We start from the raw sequence: 17792 nt of genomic DNA, 5'->3' as shown, positions 1-17792 counted from the left end.
CTAAGTTATAGGTTCAAGTACATTTCATCATACCACTCATCAATGTAACGCAACATTTCAACGCTTATTGAAACATGCATGAATGTGACCTATTTACCTGAATAAAAATGTTAATAAAAGTCATATTTATTTTCCAATCCTAAAGAAGGTTGTTAAAAAAGAAATACAAGATAAAGCAAGTGGACAATAAGAACCAGATATTTATTAAATATAATTTTAAAATTACTTTTAAAGTCAGACAGATCAGTTTGATGGAATAAAGAAGTTCACAGATGGCAACTGAAGGGTTACAGAAATCACTGATTGGGTGTGTGATTGGTACGTACATACATACGTACGTACATACATACATACATGCGGCACATAATGTTCACTCTGCAAGCATTTCCACATTTCCGGAGAGCCATGTACACTTTAGGAATCAGTTCCTTCCATTACTTACTATTAAGATATCCTCATCTGAGAAAGTTACAAGCAACTGCATGTGGGATGAATTTGCAGTTAAATATAGCTTACGGTCTTCTTTCACTCTTGTACATTTATCGGCAACACAAATCATTTTAATAAAAGGGATGCAGGATGCTATTAGAGTTGATGTTCTTAGTTTGTTTTATGGTCACTTGTTGTGTCATTTCAATTATTGAAGTTATGAAAGCATATTTATTGAGGATTAAACTACCACCCGGCTAATTTTTCTAACACTCCTCCGACAACCTCCAGTTGCTGCATTGTTTCGTCGTTTAAGAAAGTACATTAAGACAATCGTTAATCCAAGCAGCGCACGACAAATAAATGCCAAAAAAAGAAGATGACCCTAGTTTGTGTGCGTACAAGAAGGGATGGATCCGAAAAACTACAGTTGGAACAAGCTGTGAACCTCATGGAGATCGTGAGATGGTGCCATTTATTTCAGGCCCTTGACTGCTTTCTCTCCTTAGACATCACTCTTTATCCTCACACCCACAATTTCTTAAACAGCACATACAGATGTCCCTCAATCACGGCCCAGACTGATGAGATAGGTTGCATTAATGCACCTTCATTTTTAGAAAATAAAACAAATTATTTAACATGCAAATTTTGCTTTAGAAAAATATGACACAAAGGATGGTTATGTCTTGTCTTTTTAATGACTATCATGTTTTCTGAATTCTTTTTTTTTTTTTTACTTTAATACCACTGACTATTTCTGAGCTTCAGTTATTCATTTAATAAGGAAATACTACATACACATCAGCTGGAAAGAGGGAGGAAGAGGGTGAAAGGGTCTGGGTTATGATGTCTTCTCTTGCCCCTTCATCCCCGCATTCCCATACCTCGGCGGGGGAGAGGCAAAGAGAGTGACAGTTCTGCAACATCATCACAATAGTTTACATTGCCACAACATCACAGCAAGGTGGAAGGTGTGTGTTTGTTTCCAGAGGGCAGAGAGTCCGGAGAGTGAAGGGAAAGACCAAAGGAGGAGGGAGGGTGTAGTGTGTGTCAGACCCTGAGGCATGCAGGCTTTCAGTCGAAGGAGATGAGCTGTGCCTCAGCGCTGCCGGGCACAGCCTGAGGGACCTGCTGCTGCTGCTGCTGCTGCTGTTGCTGCTGCTGCTGCGGGCCACCAGGGGGCACCACCTAGCGGGAATAAAACAGCAAGGGTAAAAATTCAAAGATTAGTGAGGATTGAAATAACCTGGAAAGAAAATTAAATCATCAAGGGGAGAACTAACAAGCGGCTGACCTGTTGGTACATGGGCGGCTGGCCTGGCATGTACTGCTGTTGGGGGGGCATGTTGGGGTCCTGTCCCGGCAATGCTGAAATCATGTTCTGCATGCTGTACGGCTGGTAGCCCATGTAACCCATACCATTGGTGACGGGAGGCTGGGGCATTGGGGGCATACTCTGGGCCTGAGAAACCGCATTCTGCACAGAACAAGGACAAGAGTGAGTGGGTCAATTCTTTCACTTTAAATATTTTTGGGACGGTAGTTTGATCAGAAAATTAAAGTAGGATGTACTCAGACCTGGTAGCCCTGTGTGGGCGTGGGCTGATAGTTGGAGTAGGGTGGACTGGTATTGGGCGGGGCCTGACCAGGAGGAGGAGCAGGCTGCCCGTTAGAGCCTGCAGCCTGGTACATGTATGCATTAACCATATTGGGATCTGGAGGAAGAGAGGACATTCAGTCACACACAGTAGCACACAGGAATAAAAAACATACAGGTATCCCATGAAATGTTTCCTGACTAAAATACTGGAGTTATACATAGAGTTTCTTGTTCAGAACATATCAAATCTTTTCACCTGGGGCTGCACTGGGCATGGCCTGGTATTGTGGTGGTGCGGTCTGCCCGGGCGGGTTCATATAGATGTTATGCATAGGCGAACCCTCTACAGAACCAGCAGGGCTGAAGGTGCCCGGGTAGCTGGGTGGAGCACCAGGCTGATACACCACTCCTCCCGCCACATTGGGGTTCAGAGACTGCATCTGTGTTACAGCACATACATATTATCAGACATTTAATCCCAAAGAGGCACAAAGAAGTAAATATGCTGTCTAAATGCCCATTGTATTTAAATGGCAGAACGTGGTCAAATTTAAATGTATGCATTATCACTCTCATATCCCAGTGATGTATACAGCATGTACCTGGGCGTAGGGCAGAGAGAAAGCAGGCATTTGGGCTCTCATCTGGATCGTGTGCTTCTGCTGCTCCAGGCGCATCTGCCTCTCCTTCTCCTGCTCCTGGAGGCGCTGGATGGCCAGCTGTCTCTGCATCTCCAGGTACTCCTGCAGTTCACAAACAAACATTTGTGAGCCACCTGATGAACGGTGCGCCGACGTGTGCACTTTCAGCGGACGGCCTCATTTCATCACCTGTTTCTTCTGCCTCATGATCTCCAGTTTCTGCGCCAGCTGGATCTGCCTCTGCCTCTCCGCTTCCTCTGCGGCGCGACGCAGCTTCTCCCTGTGTTCGTCCCGGAGGGCGTTGAGAGCTGCCCGGGCATCGCGCACCTGAGCCAACTTGTCCTGCAGCCCCTCGTAGTACACTGCGGACAGCACACGCAATGTGACAGTTCAGAGTCGAGACACTCGGGGTGACAGAAATGCATTGGCACACTCGCACACAGCCAACACTCACGTCGCTTCTCATCTAGCTGGTTGAGGATGTCCAACAGCTGTGGATGCATGTTGTTAATGGACTGGAAGAGCGAGAGCACGGCGCTGTCGTTGGTGATACTGCGCCCGCGCATGTGGTTGCTCTTCATGCGGTTAAGGAACGTGGTGACGGCATTCTGCAGAGCCTTCAGAAACTGTTCGTGGTTCTCCTCCGACTCCCCGTTCTGGTACTGCTGCTGAAGACGGGGAAGCAAAAGGCGGACAGTCATTTGAGGTATGCCCACTCCAGTACAAAAATATCTGCTTTCAAACCAATGTTTCAACATACCTCCACTATGTTGACTGGCTGGACAGGGACATGAGTTTCTACTGGCTGACTGATTGGCGGAGGGGGCTCAGCCATTGGCACCGGGGCAGGGGCTGATGGGGTGGGACTCTTCCGAGCCTCTTCCTGTTTCTTCTCCCAGTATGTTCTGTTCAGGTATCGGGCCAACTGGAATAACGTGACACATTTCCATCAGTATTATAAGCGTGATGCCAAGACGTCCATTAGTTGACCTTAATGCAAGCATTGAAGAAGAGAGGGATACCACATGTACCTCAGGGTCTACATCTTCAGCTGATGGAGCAGAGGAGTTCTGCAGAGAGAGCATATAGTTCACATTGGTCACTGACAAAACATATTTCAATAATTTTCTTAATGTAGTGGGTAAATGGTTGGAGGAGGCCAGCATAAGAAGAGGTCCTACCACAGGGGAAGTGTAGAGGGTGCTGACTGGTGGTGCCGAGGACGTCACTGGAGTGGGATCAGCTTTGGGATACATAGTGTAGGAGTTCTTTTGTCTCTGTAAATATACATACAGGTATGCATCACTTTCTGTCTAGAATCAAAAAAATACCAAAGTAAAATTTTGGCTGTGTAACGCACCATCCGCTCCTTCTCCTCAGCCTCGCTCTGGGAGAGGGCGATGGCCAGCTGCAGCTCCTCTTCCTCCTGCAGTGCTGCCTCGTCTCTCTTGGGGGGCATCTGATGAGAGAGCTGAGTGATAGTAAAATCCAAAAATAGCCCACAACCTTAATATTGACTTCTTTCCTCAAAAAAAAAAAAAAGTATTTAAACTGTGACTTGAAGGTAAACTAACTTCATTTCCTACTGCTACCTGGGACTGCTGGGACAGCGGACTGGTCAAGTACTCAGGTGGCAGCTCGGTGGTCCCTGGGGTGGGGGCTTTCCCTTCAGCTTTCCTAAGTGGAGGAGAGAGGGAGGGGTGGCTGGTAAAGGAGAGGGATCGGGGAGGGTAAATAACCTTGTCAATGAGAGGAGAGCATGCTGCAAAAACAGCGTACAGGAAAGTGCATACCTCTGTCAATGCTGTGACACATTTGTTATTTGAATAAAACGAAGTGCGTTACTTACATTCCACATTCATTCAGATTTGGACCTGGATCAATACACTGATCATTGAAATTGTGTTATCCAAAGGGTTAATGGCAAACATTAGTGCAGCTAATGAAGTAGTTCTCTACAGATATAGAGGCACTGTTCAGAGGCACCATTCTTAGCAAGACTGAAAACTCATACTCCATCAGATCTGAGGACTCACTTGTTAAGCAGCTCAAAGCAGGGCTCACACACACGCACTTCCTTCTCGATGCCAAATTTGGGAATGGTGGAGTACTTGGACGAACACTTCCCACAGAAAATCTGTCCGCACGCTCGACAATGGTGCTGGAAAAGCAAAGAACATAAATCGAGGTCAACTTCCGCACACGCGCTATAAACAGTTAACACACACACACACACTAGCTGTAAACCATACAATCTCAAGGTGCCCTAGTTTCAGGAAAGCCCAGCCTACCTTTCTTGTCATTACTCCAAACTGGACTCTGCACCGGTGGCACTCCTCGGCATCAACCCAGTCTGGGGCCTGGACGGAGCAGACAGACAGACATCACAACATGTTTACAGCTTTGTGCACAAGCATCCTCTCTTTTAAAATAGTTCGGTACCAACGACCAGCACCAAACTTTGCGTTATTCATTTACCACACAATCCATGCCGATTCACTAACTACATCAGTGCAGACAAGAAAAACTACACTTCTTACTCTCTCGGCTGCAAACATCGCATCACTCTCCTTGAACTCGGGGAACACATGACCTGCGAAAAAAGAAAAACAGACTTGTTGAAAATTCAGCATACTAAAAATGCATGGAATACAATGTACTACATGTATTAAATTACATACATATACACATTGTTATGCGCTTCTAAATTCATTAATTGTCTTCTTTTAAAATTGTAATAAAATCAAGCATGTGTCCACTCACCTTCCACCTTCATAATCTGATAAGTGTCTTGAACCACCTTATATTTGGGTTCGTTGCGGAAGGCGTGTGCCCAGGCCTGGATCAGGTAAAGGATCTTGTTTCTGACATTTGGTTCCGTCTGTTGCTGGTGGTAAATTAACCATACAGTGAAATACAGAAACTACTGACACTTTTAAATCCATCTACATATTCTACATTTCTGTTTCTTACATAACATTGGTACGACTGAGCTCCTCAAACACAAACTGAATCAAACAACATTGTGTTCAGTGACAAGAAATGAGGTGGGAAGTCCCTTGTTCTGGTCTGCCTGAAACCCCTCCTGTCACAAGACTGTGACATTATCAGGAAGTGGAAACCAGCATGGGGTGCAATAGCTCATGTCACATGATGCAGCAAAGACCCAATCAAATGTTGCTAGCTCATGCTGTAATGCAGCCGGCTGCCTGATGTGATGAGGTGTCCAGCCACGTTTTCATTTCATGTTTTTAGGATAAAAACACTGTATCCTTGTTTACATAATACGTAGTTGCACAGATATTATTTGGATATTATTTAACCCAAAGGTGAAAAAAAGTCAATTAATCTGGAACAATAACTGATAACAATAGTTTGTTGCAACTCAAACTTCAGTTCACCTCTGTCAGCAAATTCAGCATCCCAATGAATCAACAGTATTTTCTACAACTAAGGTCAAAACTTAAATGTGCAAATGTATGTTTAGAACGTGTGTCGGGACTTATTGCAGAAAAGGATTGTAGCCTTTGTAGGAATAAAACAACAAGGGTCACCTTAAGTAAATCCTTCAGCTCCTCCATAGTTTGTTTACTCGCGACCTCATCGTGAACTGTCTGGCCACAGTTCTTCACCACCGACTCCAGGACCTGAAGGGTGAGGTGTCATAATCATTCACAACGTCAACTATGACAAAAAAGCACAATAAAACACACAAACTAAGACAGCTGTGCTTTGATCACTGAGCACAAGTCTTACCTCCAATGCGTACAGGGCCACGTGTGGATTTTTGTCATTCAGCTTCTTCTTAATGGCCCCGATAGCATATTTAGCTCTGCAAGGACAAACACAACATAGATAGTGTTTGTGTATGCAGTGAATTAAGTCAGCAAACGCACAAAGAACAATAAAAACCCAATGCTCAAATGAGCTATTTTCAACTTGATCAGCTGATGATGATGGGAAGTGGGCAGCATCACTCACTGTGCGTCTCCTTGTCGAATAAGATCACAGATCTGCAGGATGGATTCCCAGTCAGTCTCCAGCAGCAGCTGACTGGTGGCTTTATCTGCAATGAGTACAGAGGGTTGCGCTTAAGAACATTATGCATTATCTGTCTAATATCCACCACACAGTATCTGCTACTAAACTCGAACTACCAACCTAAAATGTCATTCAAAGGGCCTCCTCCTCTCTCCTAATACTGGCGCTAGATGTGTTATGCACTCACTTTATGCAAATCACATTCGTCTGACCTTTCTGTCTATATAGATATATAGTTTATAAGCTACACATTGCCAAAACTAATGCTGTCTAATACAACAGTGCTGCAATGAAATCCCATCTTCATGAAGGTTATATTATTCAGGTGTTTTGAAGGTGATGAATAAGCTTTATAGAATTTTTGGCAGCAGCAGTTTGAGGTAATGTAGAATTGTATTGCATTACGCTGACAAGGCTTTTTCCTATATAGAAAGTAGGTGTATGCATCTATGCATAATGTGTCTTCTAGTATGTCTTCTTTTAATATAATGCACCCATATAACGGTTTAACTAAACTGCATGTGCTAAGAAGAAACAAATTGCAGTTTTCTATAAATGTTGTCTTTGCTTAGTTCCAAGCAAGATGTCTTACAATTAACATAATGTTTGGACTTATGTCACTGTTTTAATTTAAATATCATTGAGTGTCAGCACACATTAACTGGAGCATTGTGATTTTGCCAACCGCCTCAGGACCCCAAAGCCCTATCTTGACTGTTTGGCATTTGGTTTGTGGTAATAATTTGACAAATCATGCACATCTTTGGTGCACCATCTGCTGGCACGATAAGGGCTTTATGGTGGGTTTTGTTTTGCAGCTGATCTCGAGGCTCTGTGTCAAAATCTAACCTAGTTTTCGGAACTTACACAAGTGGGTACAGCGCTTACATGGTGGATGTTTCTAAATTTCCGTTTCGTCCATCACACAAATAACATGCAAAGAGAGTTGTTGTATCATCTGCTGCACTGCATGTCAACAACAATGGCCTCTGCCAGTTAATACAACTTTAAATATCTTGTTTTTTCATCATGTATGACAAAGTGGGGTTACCTTTGTCAGCTGTATTTTAACGAGGTGACTAATTCATACCAGGACTAGATTAGCAGTTAGCTAATCGACCTGTTGTTGACATAAACAACTAAAAACAACACTTAAAGTCAATAATAGCTTCTCTCTCACAGAGTAAAATGTCGTGCTGCTTGTCGTTGTCACCGATTTGTTAGCGTATAGACACGTTATTAACGTTACCAAATCGATAGCTAACGTCAACACATTACTAAAGCAAAGGGAAATCACCAGAATGGTTTAGCTCCGCTAATAGCACGGATAATAGATACGTAACGTAGCTCCGCTTAGACTTTGAGCAACATAACAGATAAGACTGTATGTGCCACGTATTCGGGTTGCTAACGTTTAATATAAGTGAGCCCGTCTAGGCCTCCAAACAATAGGAGCGACATTGTTAGCAGGCTAAAATTAGCTGGCCTGGGAGCCACAGCCCCAGCGCCTGTCAAAACAATACGCTGGAAAAACATCGCACTTTGACTCACAGTTGGCTAATAAGCTATCAACTTTACGGACGTGCCGATAACTTACCCAGAAGCCTCTCAAACGTGCCTCCACCTTTCCCCATATTCGATTCGAAGTCTCAGAGTAGCTGTCGATGCGTCTCGTTTAGTGATCGCAGCCTGGTATTTTCCACCGCTGAAGTTAGCCTGTTAGCTTCTCTGTTAGCCACGGAGCACAGCTGTACGGCTCTCTTCCTACTTCCCACTTCCGCCCAAGACACAACAACATGGAGGGATTTGCTCCCTCTAGCGGCCGATAAATGCAACGGCAAGTACATTTTTCTTACAGTTTATTATAATGTTGACAGAGGTTAAAGTACATTTACAGTAGCCTACTGTACAGTGGTGAGGTAATCTACTATTAATATACTTTTTTCCACTACATTTACAGTAAGACAGTTAACTCCCAGATAAATCAAACGTTGTAATGTAAATTATAATAAAAGTAGGCTTATTAAAATGAGCTGAACATCTTGTTTTCACTGACCTCCAGTGGTTTAATCACCTTGCTAAAGTGATTTACAGGGGAACTCAAGGACTCTGTGACATCACTGTTGGGTATGGTCACAGGTGCATGATGCAGATGTATGTTTGTGTGCTCTGCGGTGAATTAGGCATGTGTGATTTATCGTTATCATAATTGTGTTGGTAGTACCATACCTTTATAGCTATTTTTAAGACAATGCATTGATTATTTCCAATGTAAATAGTGCTTTTGTCTTACTTTGTGTTTTATAGCACAGCCTGCCTTACTGTATTCCCAGCATTGGTATAGGCCTGCTTAGGTCACGTATGAGTCACTACCTGGCACTTGGAACACTGGTGTCCATTGTTGTTGTGTTGGTGTTATGCTCTAGAAAGTGGCATTGTGTTGCTCTGTCCTGCTGTTATGGACAGACAGATAAACGTGTTACTGTTTACAGCAGATCAAAAGCTAATGCCAGGCTGTATTCTCAATTCAGTTAATCTAGTTTAAGAAAATGTAGCTTGTAAAATGAAAGATAATGTGTTTTTCTTTGTCCCTGGTACAGGGTAGCCGAGACAGGGAAGATGGAAGAAAGGAGTACCACACACACACACACACACACACACACACACACACATATGGCACAACAAGCAAATGTACACACATCCCCATTGTTCTATTGTTATTCTCCACTCAGTATAACATCATAGTGTTTACATAAAGGAGCAAGACAAAGATTGTGTCTTTAAAACTACTATAATACTTCTAACTTAATACTCTCAAACGCATGCAGTTGTAGGAGGATATATCTGTCATCATAAAAATGTAAACACACAACATTTCCCTCAGTAGAGAATTTGGAGGACCAAAACCTTTATTGTATTTTACACTGAGAGACAGAGAACAAGGTTATTAAAGGATATCAGGTAAGAAATAATAAAATGAGTTCAATTTTCCTTGAACAGCTTCCTGCTGCTTTTCAGAGAAAAAAAACGACTAACTGGAATAACATTAAATATAAAATAATTACAAGGAGCAAAATCAAAAGGAGAGGAATAAGGTGAGTCATCGTTTGGGGTGTATTTGTGGGACTCGAAGGCATTCAGACGTTTTGGAAACTTAAACATAACCTTTCACTTGTGTGGCAGGTGCCCTGCGAGGACTACTTTCTCCACTGCTGAAGGTGGGAGAGCCTGGCATGCCTGGGGGACTTGACCCAGCATAGAGGAGAGATCCCCCAATGAGGAGCAGGGCTGATGCCCCCCAGCCGATGTACAGGGCAGGGCCTAGCTCACGCTTGTGTGGGGCCGCCACATGTGGATCATAGAAATCCCTGATGATGGAGTGGGCAGTCCAGCAGATGGGTACAAGGTAGAGGAACCCTGCGATGGCAAAAAGGGCGCCAGAGATGCGAGCAATACGGGCCTTGAGGCTGTTTACACCGATGCACTTAGTGCACTTGACTCCTAAGACCCCCAGAGAGAGAGCCAGGCCACAGATCAGGATGGAGAACACAGTGAGGCCTCGGGCAGCCTGCATGTCACTGGGCAGAGCCAGCAAGCTGTCATACACCTTACACTGGATCTGACCCGTGCTCTGCACAATGCAATTCATCCAAAGGCCTTCCCAAATGATCTGAGCCGTCACTATGTTGTTCCCGATGAAGGCAGTGACTCGCCAGAGGGGTAAGGCACAGACTATGGCCCCAGCCACCCATCCCACAAGGGACATGATTAAACCCAGCAACTGCATGCCCGTGGTCGCCATGGTGAATGGTGTTGTTTGAATGAGATGGATTTGTCTTTGTTTTTATTTCAGTCTCTGTTTGTTGCAGAAGGACAACTTATAGTCCCACAAAAAAAAAGGTCTACAGTCTACAGCACTGGAAATATTGTCCACTGCAGGACCCTCAGTCTTCAGGCGATGACGTCGTTGAATTCAGCTTGGGTCAGAACAGAGGACAGAAATTCTGAAAATGACAAAAGAATAAAATAGAATCAGTTGAATATTCATTTTTATCCATCTTAGAAAAAGTGTTACAAAACTTGCAGATACAACAATCTCTCTAAATCCTCATTCTACTACTTCGAACAACGAGCATTGCAAAAGTACAGTATGAAAAGACTAATGCAGCATATATTTATCATAAGTATTTGAAAACCGGCAGCGAGGCCCATGTTTTGTGGATTCCAGTGAGAACCAGAGAGAATAGCTGCCTTTGACACAGCTGTGGGTGTCGAGCTACGCCTTGCCTGGTGAGTGGATTATCTCAGAAAAACATGAGGAGATGCTGAACACAAGCATCTTTCATGAGGGCTGGTAGAGTGGGCCAGGAGGACCCATGTCATCTTATTATCACAGCTTTTATTCACATTTGACCAATTCTGTGAATCAAACCCTCCCTGCACAATCAATCCAGGAGTTGCTTCATGACAAGGGAAAATATCAAAGGGATACGCTTTACCCTTTAAGACAAACACGTATCCATATCATCCACATCTGACAGGATTTTTATAAGAGATATGAATAAATTGGCTAAGTGGGCAGATACCACTGGAATATATGAATCCTTTAAGCCAGAATAATCACTCTGAGAGGCCTTTATTCTGCCATTACGACAAAAATCTTGTCCCTCAAAGGCCCCTGAAGTCCCGACTTGAGGAATCTGTGCATTATCGTTGGTACAACAAATGGCTCTACTACTGGAATACTTTTCAAGAAAAGATTGCAGACATCACAATGAGGCGAGAGTGATCCATACAACCAGACTGTTAAATCGGGAAGAATTACTGGAAACAGTTTTTATAATACGTAGTAACACATAAATCATCACACAAATCATTTTTTCAGTCAAGTTGATTTTGACATTTTTGTGAAATGTCACTAAGGTGCTACTAGAAGACACTATAAAGAATATTTACCTCAATATATTGGACTCTCGCTGCTCTACTTGGTCCACAGACTCGTGTTCCTGGTCCTTTGCTTGCGTAGATCAGTTGGGTTCGCCTGCAGTAGTGAATGACCGACCAGCCCCTGAGAATTCAGTTCAGTCCACAGGGAGGCTGGGGAAACGGGGAGGCTCTATCTCAGAGGTCAGGTGAGCTGAAGTAGAGAGGGTCGATCGCCTTCGACACCCAAGACTGGACTGGAGACGGGGCTGCCCTCCGAGATGCCAGCGCCAAGTCTGTGCGGCAGTGGGCAGAAGCATGCGCTTGTGTGCACGGCCGTGTTTGTGTGTGAATGAGTGAATGTGTTTGAGTGTGACTCCCAGTGCCTGGCGTGCGAGCACAATGGCCCGCTGTCTCGCTGTGCCCTCCATCCCTGCTCCACGTCAGCCTCTGTCCTAACCCTGCAGCCCCTCGCGTCCATCCAACTCGGCAAGCCATGTTCTGCTCTTTTACCACTTTGACTCACTTGTTCATTTATGAGTGTTTTCTCTTTTCTTCTACCCTCCTCTTTTGTTCAATCTGTTTTCATGGGTTTCATTGAAGTTTTCGAGTGTAGGGAGTCGCTCCTTATGCAACCTCTTGTTCACTGTTCTCAAAACGTGGTTCGTCGTAGTTTTTCATATCGATTTGTTACTTAATAAATATATATTTACTCACAGGATTGGTACTTAAAGGTAATCACAAGCGTAATAAATGTATTCATTTGGAGATTTATAAATATAAAAAATAAAATGATGTTCAGATGCTACAGAAACTAGAAGAGATGATTAGGGGAGTGACGTTCTTGCCGCCATGCAGGCGACCGGGACTGAAGAATGGATGAAGCCTGTCAGTGAATTTATCTGTGAATGTGTGAATGTGGACTCCAGATTCGGCGCAGTAGAAAGACACGCGGCCTTCAGTGTAGTCCAGGAACACACCCACCTTCCTGGGCCTCTGCTCCAGTGCCAACGGCGTGACCGGAGAGGTGTTGGCGACGAACTGGCCTCCGGCCTTCAGGCTCAGAGTCCAGAAACCGTTGGCAGGGCAGACGGTGAACTTGCCCTTCCTGTTTATGGACTGTCTCACCACGCCCAGGTTCCACTCGATCTTCTCCCCGACCTCCACCTCCCAGTGGCACCTCCCGCCGCCGAAGCTTTCTTTGGCCAGAACGTTTGCCACGCGGTCGAACCGCTTGGGGTGATCCGGTACCTCCTGAAGCTTGTCCGTGTGTCTCACCTGCTTTTTGTCCTCTGAGACGGCAAGGAAGGCGTGGGCCGTCTTCGCGCTCAGATTGACGTCCACTGAGAAAGACGGAGGGGGGAAAGGTCAACAATGGGTCAATAAGTAAATTACTGATGTGAGGAGTTTGTTTCTGTGTAGACAAATTCTTACCTGTGTATTTCTCTATTCTCTTAAGTTCTGCCAAAAAAAGAGTCACAAACAAAAGAAATGTCATCGATTTGATTGGAGAATGTTAATTTAATGATTGAAGATATGAGTTACGTCACTCACCGGATTTGGAGAGCCTGTTGACTTCTACCCTGATCTTCTCCATTATGTCTGCCAGCGCTCGTCTGGTGACCCCGATACAAGGGTCAGTTTCTATGGTAACCTTGGACCAATCCTTCATCTCAGAGGCGCACACATCAGGAACAATGTTCTGTACGATATAAACAAAGTTTTCGCTGATGGAAGCCGGTGACCGTTATCATTATTATATCATCTACAGAAGGTAAAGGGGCTCACCACAGTAACTTGCTTCACGTCGTCACCTTGTTCACAGTTTACGGGAGTATTTGGATCAGGTTCGGCGGTCTCCTTCCTCAGCTCCTGGATCTCCTGTTCGATCTCTTTCAGCAGCGTTTCTATCCTCTTCTCCTCCTCTCTCTGCCTCGCCTCAATTGCGTCGACCACCGCTCTGTGATTCTTCTCCATAGCGCGTACGAGTGCCGAGAAGACCTTCTGGCTCTCTCGCACCTCTCTGAGGTAGGAGTTCTGATTGGACGTCACCACTGTATCGTCATTACATGGTTTTTAAAGCGGAAATTTAAATGATGTAGATGTTTTCAACGCACCTTTTGGAGATCGAGAGAATATTTCAACCTTTCTATCTTCTGCAGCCTCTCCTGAATCATTTGCTCAACATCCATAACCTGTAACAGCGATAAACACAAACATATTAGAATTATGAACCATCAGATCGCTTGTGATTGTATAACTGAGGAATGCAATTAAGTACCATTTCCTCATCAGGTTGCTTCTGTGGTCGAGTCCTCCTGTAGTTGTCTGAGACCTCTGCCAGGATGCGGTTGACGCTGAGGTCAGGCCTGTCGCTAAACAGCCTCTTACAGTGGGGGCAGCATTTGGACTGGTGTCGTGTCCAGTAGTGGCAGAGACAGGACAAGCAGAAGCTGTGTCCACATGGTATGGTCACTGGGCCGGTGAAGATGTCTCGACACAGAGAGCACAGGAAGGGCCTCTCGGGGAGAAGGCAAATTGTAGAGGCCATTCTCTGGAAATGCAAAGTATGAGGAAACTTGTTCCAGTTGTTTTGTTTTGGGTTTTTTTACTTCTGGGGAATACTCTTGCACTTGAGGGAAAGTACAAATTCCCACACTCATTCAAAATATAAAGTAGCCTAATGTCTGTTGCAGCAGCGTGTAAGTAGTATTTTCTTGTAGCTGTTGAAGTTGTACAGTTCTTAGATGTACTTCCCACCACTGTATTTGAGAACATATTACATAGCTGTCTTTTAAAGTTACATGCTGCATAGTTGATCAATTGTAGTTTCAAATCGATTTACACTAAAATGTGCGACGCACATATTTTCAGCTATGGAACGCTCTGATGGGACGTCATGTTCCTGAGCAGACTGGCACACTCATATTATGTAATGAGACACAAGGACATGCTATGTGACTTCTTTTAATCTACTGAAGGAATTCCCTTGTAAAGCCTCACCCTCTGACTGTTTTCTACCTCGGTGTTTTCTCAATATCTTTATCACAGACGTTTCAGTTCAAAAGAATACAGATATGCTGAGAACGTAAGCAGCTTATTATGTGATGTAAATATGCGGTCAAACAGGTAGCAGCCAAACTGTTACGTCACCAGGGAGCTACTGTACAAATTAACACAACTAAAGCGGCAACTAGTGAAACGTTAAAGTTAAACAGAAACTAACATAAAACATACAGTGTGGTCTTACCAGGTTGTTGTCCAGATAACACCGGATAACGCAGTCACTCTGCTCTCCTCCTGTATTCACAGTTCCAGGTCCAAATACGTAGAGACTGTGAATGGTTAACACTGAACAGGTGCACCAAGGTGTGTGTGTTAACTAGGAAAGGGGCAGTGCTTTAGACAAAGAGACTCTCAGGTGAAACTCCACCCTGAATGTTATCTGAGCTACTCTTTACCTAACCGACCAGGAAATGTCAGAGTTGGTTTGACAAACAACACACTCTCTCCATGTTACAAATCACAGCTCCATTTATTCAAAATACAAATGTACAGTTTAAATCAGAGGTAAAGGTCAAGTATCAGATTCAAGCGAAAGGGAGTTCCTATTGTGTATCAAGTCAGCCTGAAAGCTACAGAAGCAAAAGATAGATTATATGATATTTTTCTTTGCACTTTATTCCTGAAAACCACGCCATAATAAGTCAAAACCACGCTGTCATGGACGCGGCGGAGCAAAGAAGCGATTGATGAAGATTGAGTTAAAGTTGAGTCTAGCTGGAGGGGCCACCCTGTCCTCCATATGCTCTATAGCCACCTGGGCCGTTCCCCCCGCCGATCCACCCACTGCACCACCTATGAGCCCATAGAGGACCATCCCTCCTGGCCCCTCTATGGACCCAAACAGTACACCCATGACAGCTCCCACAACAAAACCTGTCCCCAGTCCTCTGGCCAGGGAGGTTCTGAGCCATCCGTTTTCTATCTCCGCCTGGGCTCTGATCTCTGCGCTGACACTGGCGGTGTAGGCGTCCTTCTGGTGATACAACTCCTCCGCGATGTACTGTTTCTCCATCCCAGTCCACACCTTCTCGATCTCTCCTGTCCTCTGCTTCCTGAGCCTCTTCTCCTCCTTCTTCACATAAACCTCGGCTCTCTGGAAAGTTCTGCTGGAGAAGCTGACCCCTCCCAACGAGGCCACCATCCTCTCGATCTTCTGCAGCAGCTCTCTGTCCCGGCTGCGGTCTCTCCAGTTCCTGCTGAAGACGTGGAAGCGTCCACCGTACTGATCGATGAGTTCTCTTAGAGGCCAGTCAGTCTTCTGCACCCTGTCTTCCAGGGCAGCTCCCTCCAGGTTCCCTTCGTGGGCCAGGAGGACCATGCAGTGCCTCAGACAGTGTCTTCCAAAGCGCTCCTTCATCAGTTTTGGGGTTCTAATCTCATTAAGGGAGATTTTCTCCAAGTCAAAGATGACAAGAAAGGCATGGGGACCAGGAATACATAAGCACTTAGACCGCCTCAGCTCCATCTTCCGCTTGGCTGGAGAGATATCCTTGTCGTAGATGTTCGGTCCATTGATCACAGACACCCGTCTACCAGCTAGCTCTCCAGTAGTCTTCCTGCTGCCCGAAATGCGGGCGATACTCTTAGAAAACACTTTCTTCCCAAGTATGTAATTTGTAAGTAGGAACTGTGAAGGTCCACTGCTCCCGACCACCATAAGTCTTAATTCTGTAGGGGATCCTGTGAAAATGTGAAGATGAATTTGAGAATAACACCGTGAAATGCAAAAATTAATTTGCTCAATGTTGAGCTAAATGCTAACTTTGGCATGCTCTCAGTGATAATGATGACATGCTGATGTTTAGCAGCTATGATGCCATGTTTGCCATCTTATTTCAGCATGCTAACCATCCCGATCAGCACAAAATGCAGAAGCCATCAAACAGATGAAACATTTCATTCAGGACCACAAATATCAACTTCACAATGGCACAGTTTATCCCTCTGGGTAAGAAATGTCTAGACAAAATTTCAATCCGGCATGCACACTGATATGACCTCACATGTTTACCTTTAAAGGTCAAGTAAAAAATAGTCCAACTCATATTTAATCAGTGAGCTCACCTTTCTTCCTCTTATCCATTTGTCAGATTTACAGCACGGCAGATTTCACTCTTTTAATTCGGTTTATCACGAAGTTCTCCGGTTTCTCTCACTGAAGTCATCACCACGAGTGTTGCATATATTCAATGAGCACAATGCCTCCCCTCCTCTCTCTCTCTGTTGATCAGCTAGTTGATACCAGATTTCATAATAAGTGGAAAATGTCCCCAGGGTTGGAAGCTGGCAGGGACCACTTCACATTTATTGACATTCTTAATTAAATACTTAGATGAAGTATCTAATGACCTACTGTGTTTTATACGTAAGTATTTACATGTAGCCACATGTCATATAAGTGATTTGTATAATCGCCATCATCATCATAACAAACTGTCTACTCAGCCCTGATGAGAGGTAATTATATGAAGTTGACAAGCACTGTCATGGCAGATTTGTGTAGTGGAAGTGTTTATTTGTTTTGTTGCTGTGTGCAAATGAACACTCTGATTTAAAAGGTGACCCTTCAAGGTTATCTCACTGTCAGCTGACCGACATTTTTTCCCCCTGGGATCAGAGAAATCAATATCTCATTAAATGAGTTGGATCCTGTGCCAGTAGAGCACAAATTCATATTCTAAATACAGGCTAACAGTGTTTCCAAAAACCTGCAGACCAGCCGGTTGGAGAGGGTTTTCGTTAAGTTTGGCACATAAAAAGATGCCGAGGTGTACACTGCCTACTAATAACCTCGTAGACATTAGTCCTTCTACATCAACCTGAAATTTGGTACACTTGTGGAGAGGAAGTGTGTGAACCAGAAGATGTACAATGTACACTTGCAGATCTTTATTACTCATATTTTAGTAGGAAGTCTGTAATAAATGTTTATAATTGCAATGGTATGACTGCCCTTTTCAATTTAAGCCAGTTCTGAGATATTTACATTACAAAAGCAGATATTAAAAGGTACAAAGTTGCAGAAAAGGGTTGATCCGAACCAAACTGTGCTCAAACGTATCTGACTTTATCTGTGACTACCAACACAT

General features: G+C 44.2%; 4 protein-coding genes across 13 annotated transcripts; all 4 read right to left on the bottom strand.

Moving 5' to 3' along the window:
* Window positions 1–182: 182 nt before the first annotated feature.
* Window positions 183–8470, bottom strand: hgs (hepatocyte growth factor-regulated tyrosine kinase substrate). 10 transcript variants are annotated; one of them, XM_084036683.1, is made up of 20 exons: window positions 8312–8470; window positions 6655–6739; window positions 6430–6505; window positions 6228–6320; window positions 5437–5560; window positions 5214–5266; window positions 4965–5033; window positions 4710–4834; window positions 4248–4377; window positions 4034–4144; window positions 3855–3950; window positions 3705–3743; window positions 3434–3598; window positions 3128–3341; window positions 2863–3035; window positions 2635–2775; window positions 2289–2472; window positions 2011–2147; window positions 1727–1909; window positions 183–1620 (listed from the first exon to the last, which is right to left on the bottom strand). In XM_084036683.1, exons 1-20 carry the CDS (start codon window positions 8346–8348, stop codon window positions 1507–1509), a joined length of 2349 nt encoding a protein of 782 aa, XP_083892809.1. In that variant the 5' UTR covers window positions 8349–8470; the 3' UTR covers window positions 183–1506. The 10 variants fall into 10 exon arrangements, with proteins under 10 accessions (XP_083892809.1, XP_083892811.1, XP_083892813.1 ...); XM_084036685.1 differs by having other exon boundaries at window positions 3128–3338; XM_084036687.1 differs by having other exon boundaries at window positions 4034–4132.
* Window positions 8471–9594: 1124 nt separating this feature from the next.
* cldnk (claudin k) lies at window positions 9595–10673 on the bottom strand. Its single transcript, XM_084038081.1, has one exon. The coding sequence runs from the start codon at window positions 10514–10516 to the stop codon at window positions 9869–9871; it is 648 nt and encodes a 215-aa protein (XP_083894207.1). The 5' UTR covers window positions 10517–10673; the 3' UTR covers window positions 9595–9868.
* A 979-nt stretch (window positions 10674–11652) lies between these two features.
* Window positions 11653–15027, bottom strand: btr02 (bloodthirsty-related gene family, member 2). Its single transcript, XM_084038080.1, has 7 exons — window positions 14888–15027; window positions 13919–14191; window positions 13755–13832; window positions 13426–13674; window positions 13192–13339; window positions 13072–13098; window positions 11653–12980 (listed from the first exon to the last, which is right to left on the bottom strand). Exons 2-7 carry the CDS (start codon window positions 14186–14188, stop codon window positions 12436–12438), a joined length of 1317 nt encoding a protein of 438 aa, XP_083894206.1. The 5' UTR covers window positions 14189–14191; window positions 14888–15027; the 3' UTR covers window positions 11653–12435.
* A 287-nt stretch (window positions 15028–15314) lies between these two features.
* On the bottom strand, window positions 15315–16824 carry LOC311030666 (GTPase IMAP family member 9). Its single transcript, XM_084036575.1, has 2 exons — window positions 16768–16824; window positions 15315–16383 (listed from the first exon to the last, which is right to left on the bottom strand). Exons 1-2 carry the CDS (start codon window positions 16784–16786, stop codon window positions 15359–15361), a joined length of 1044 nt encoding a protein of 347 aa, XP_083892701.1. The 5' UTR covers window positions 16787–16824; the 3' UTR covers window positions 15315–15358.
* Window positions 16825–17792: the final 968 nt, after the last annotated feature.

Source organism: Eutrigla gurnardus, assembly GCF_963514095.1.
Source record: "Eutrigla gurnardus genome assembly, chromosome: 20".
Taxonomy (NCBI): domain Eukaryota; kingdom Metazoa; phylum Chordata; class Actinopteri; order Perciformes; family Triglidae; genus Eutrigla; species Eutrigla gurnardus.
The sequence above is the reverse complement of the archived record's forward strand: the minus strand, read 5'-3'. Positions and strand labels throughout refer to the sequence as shown.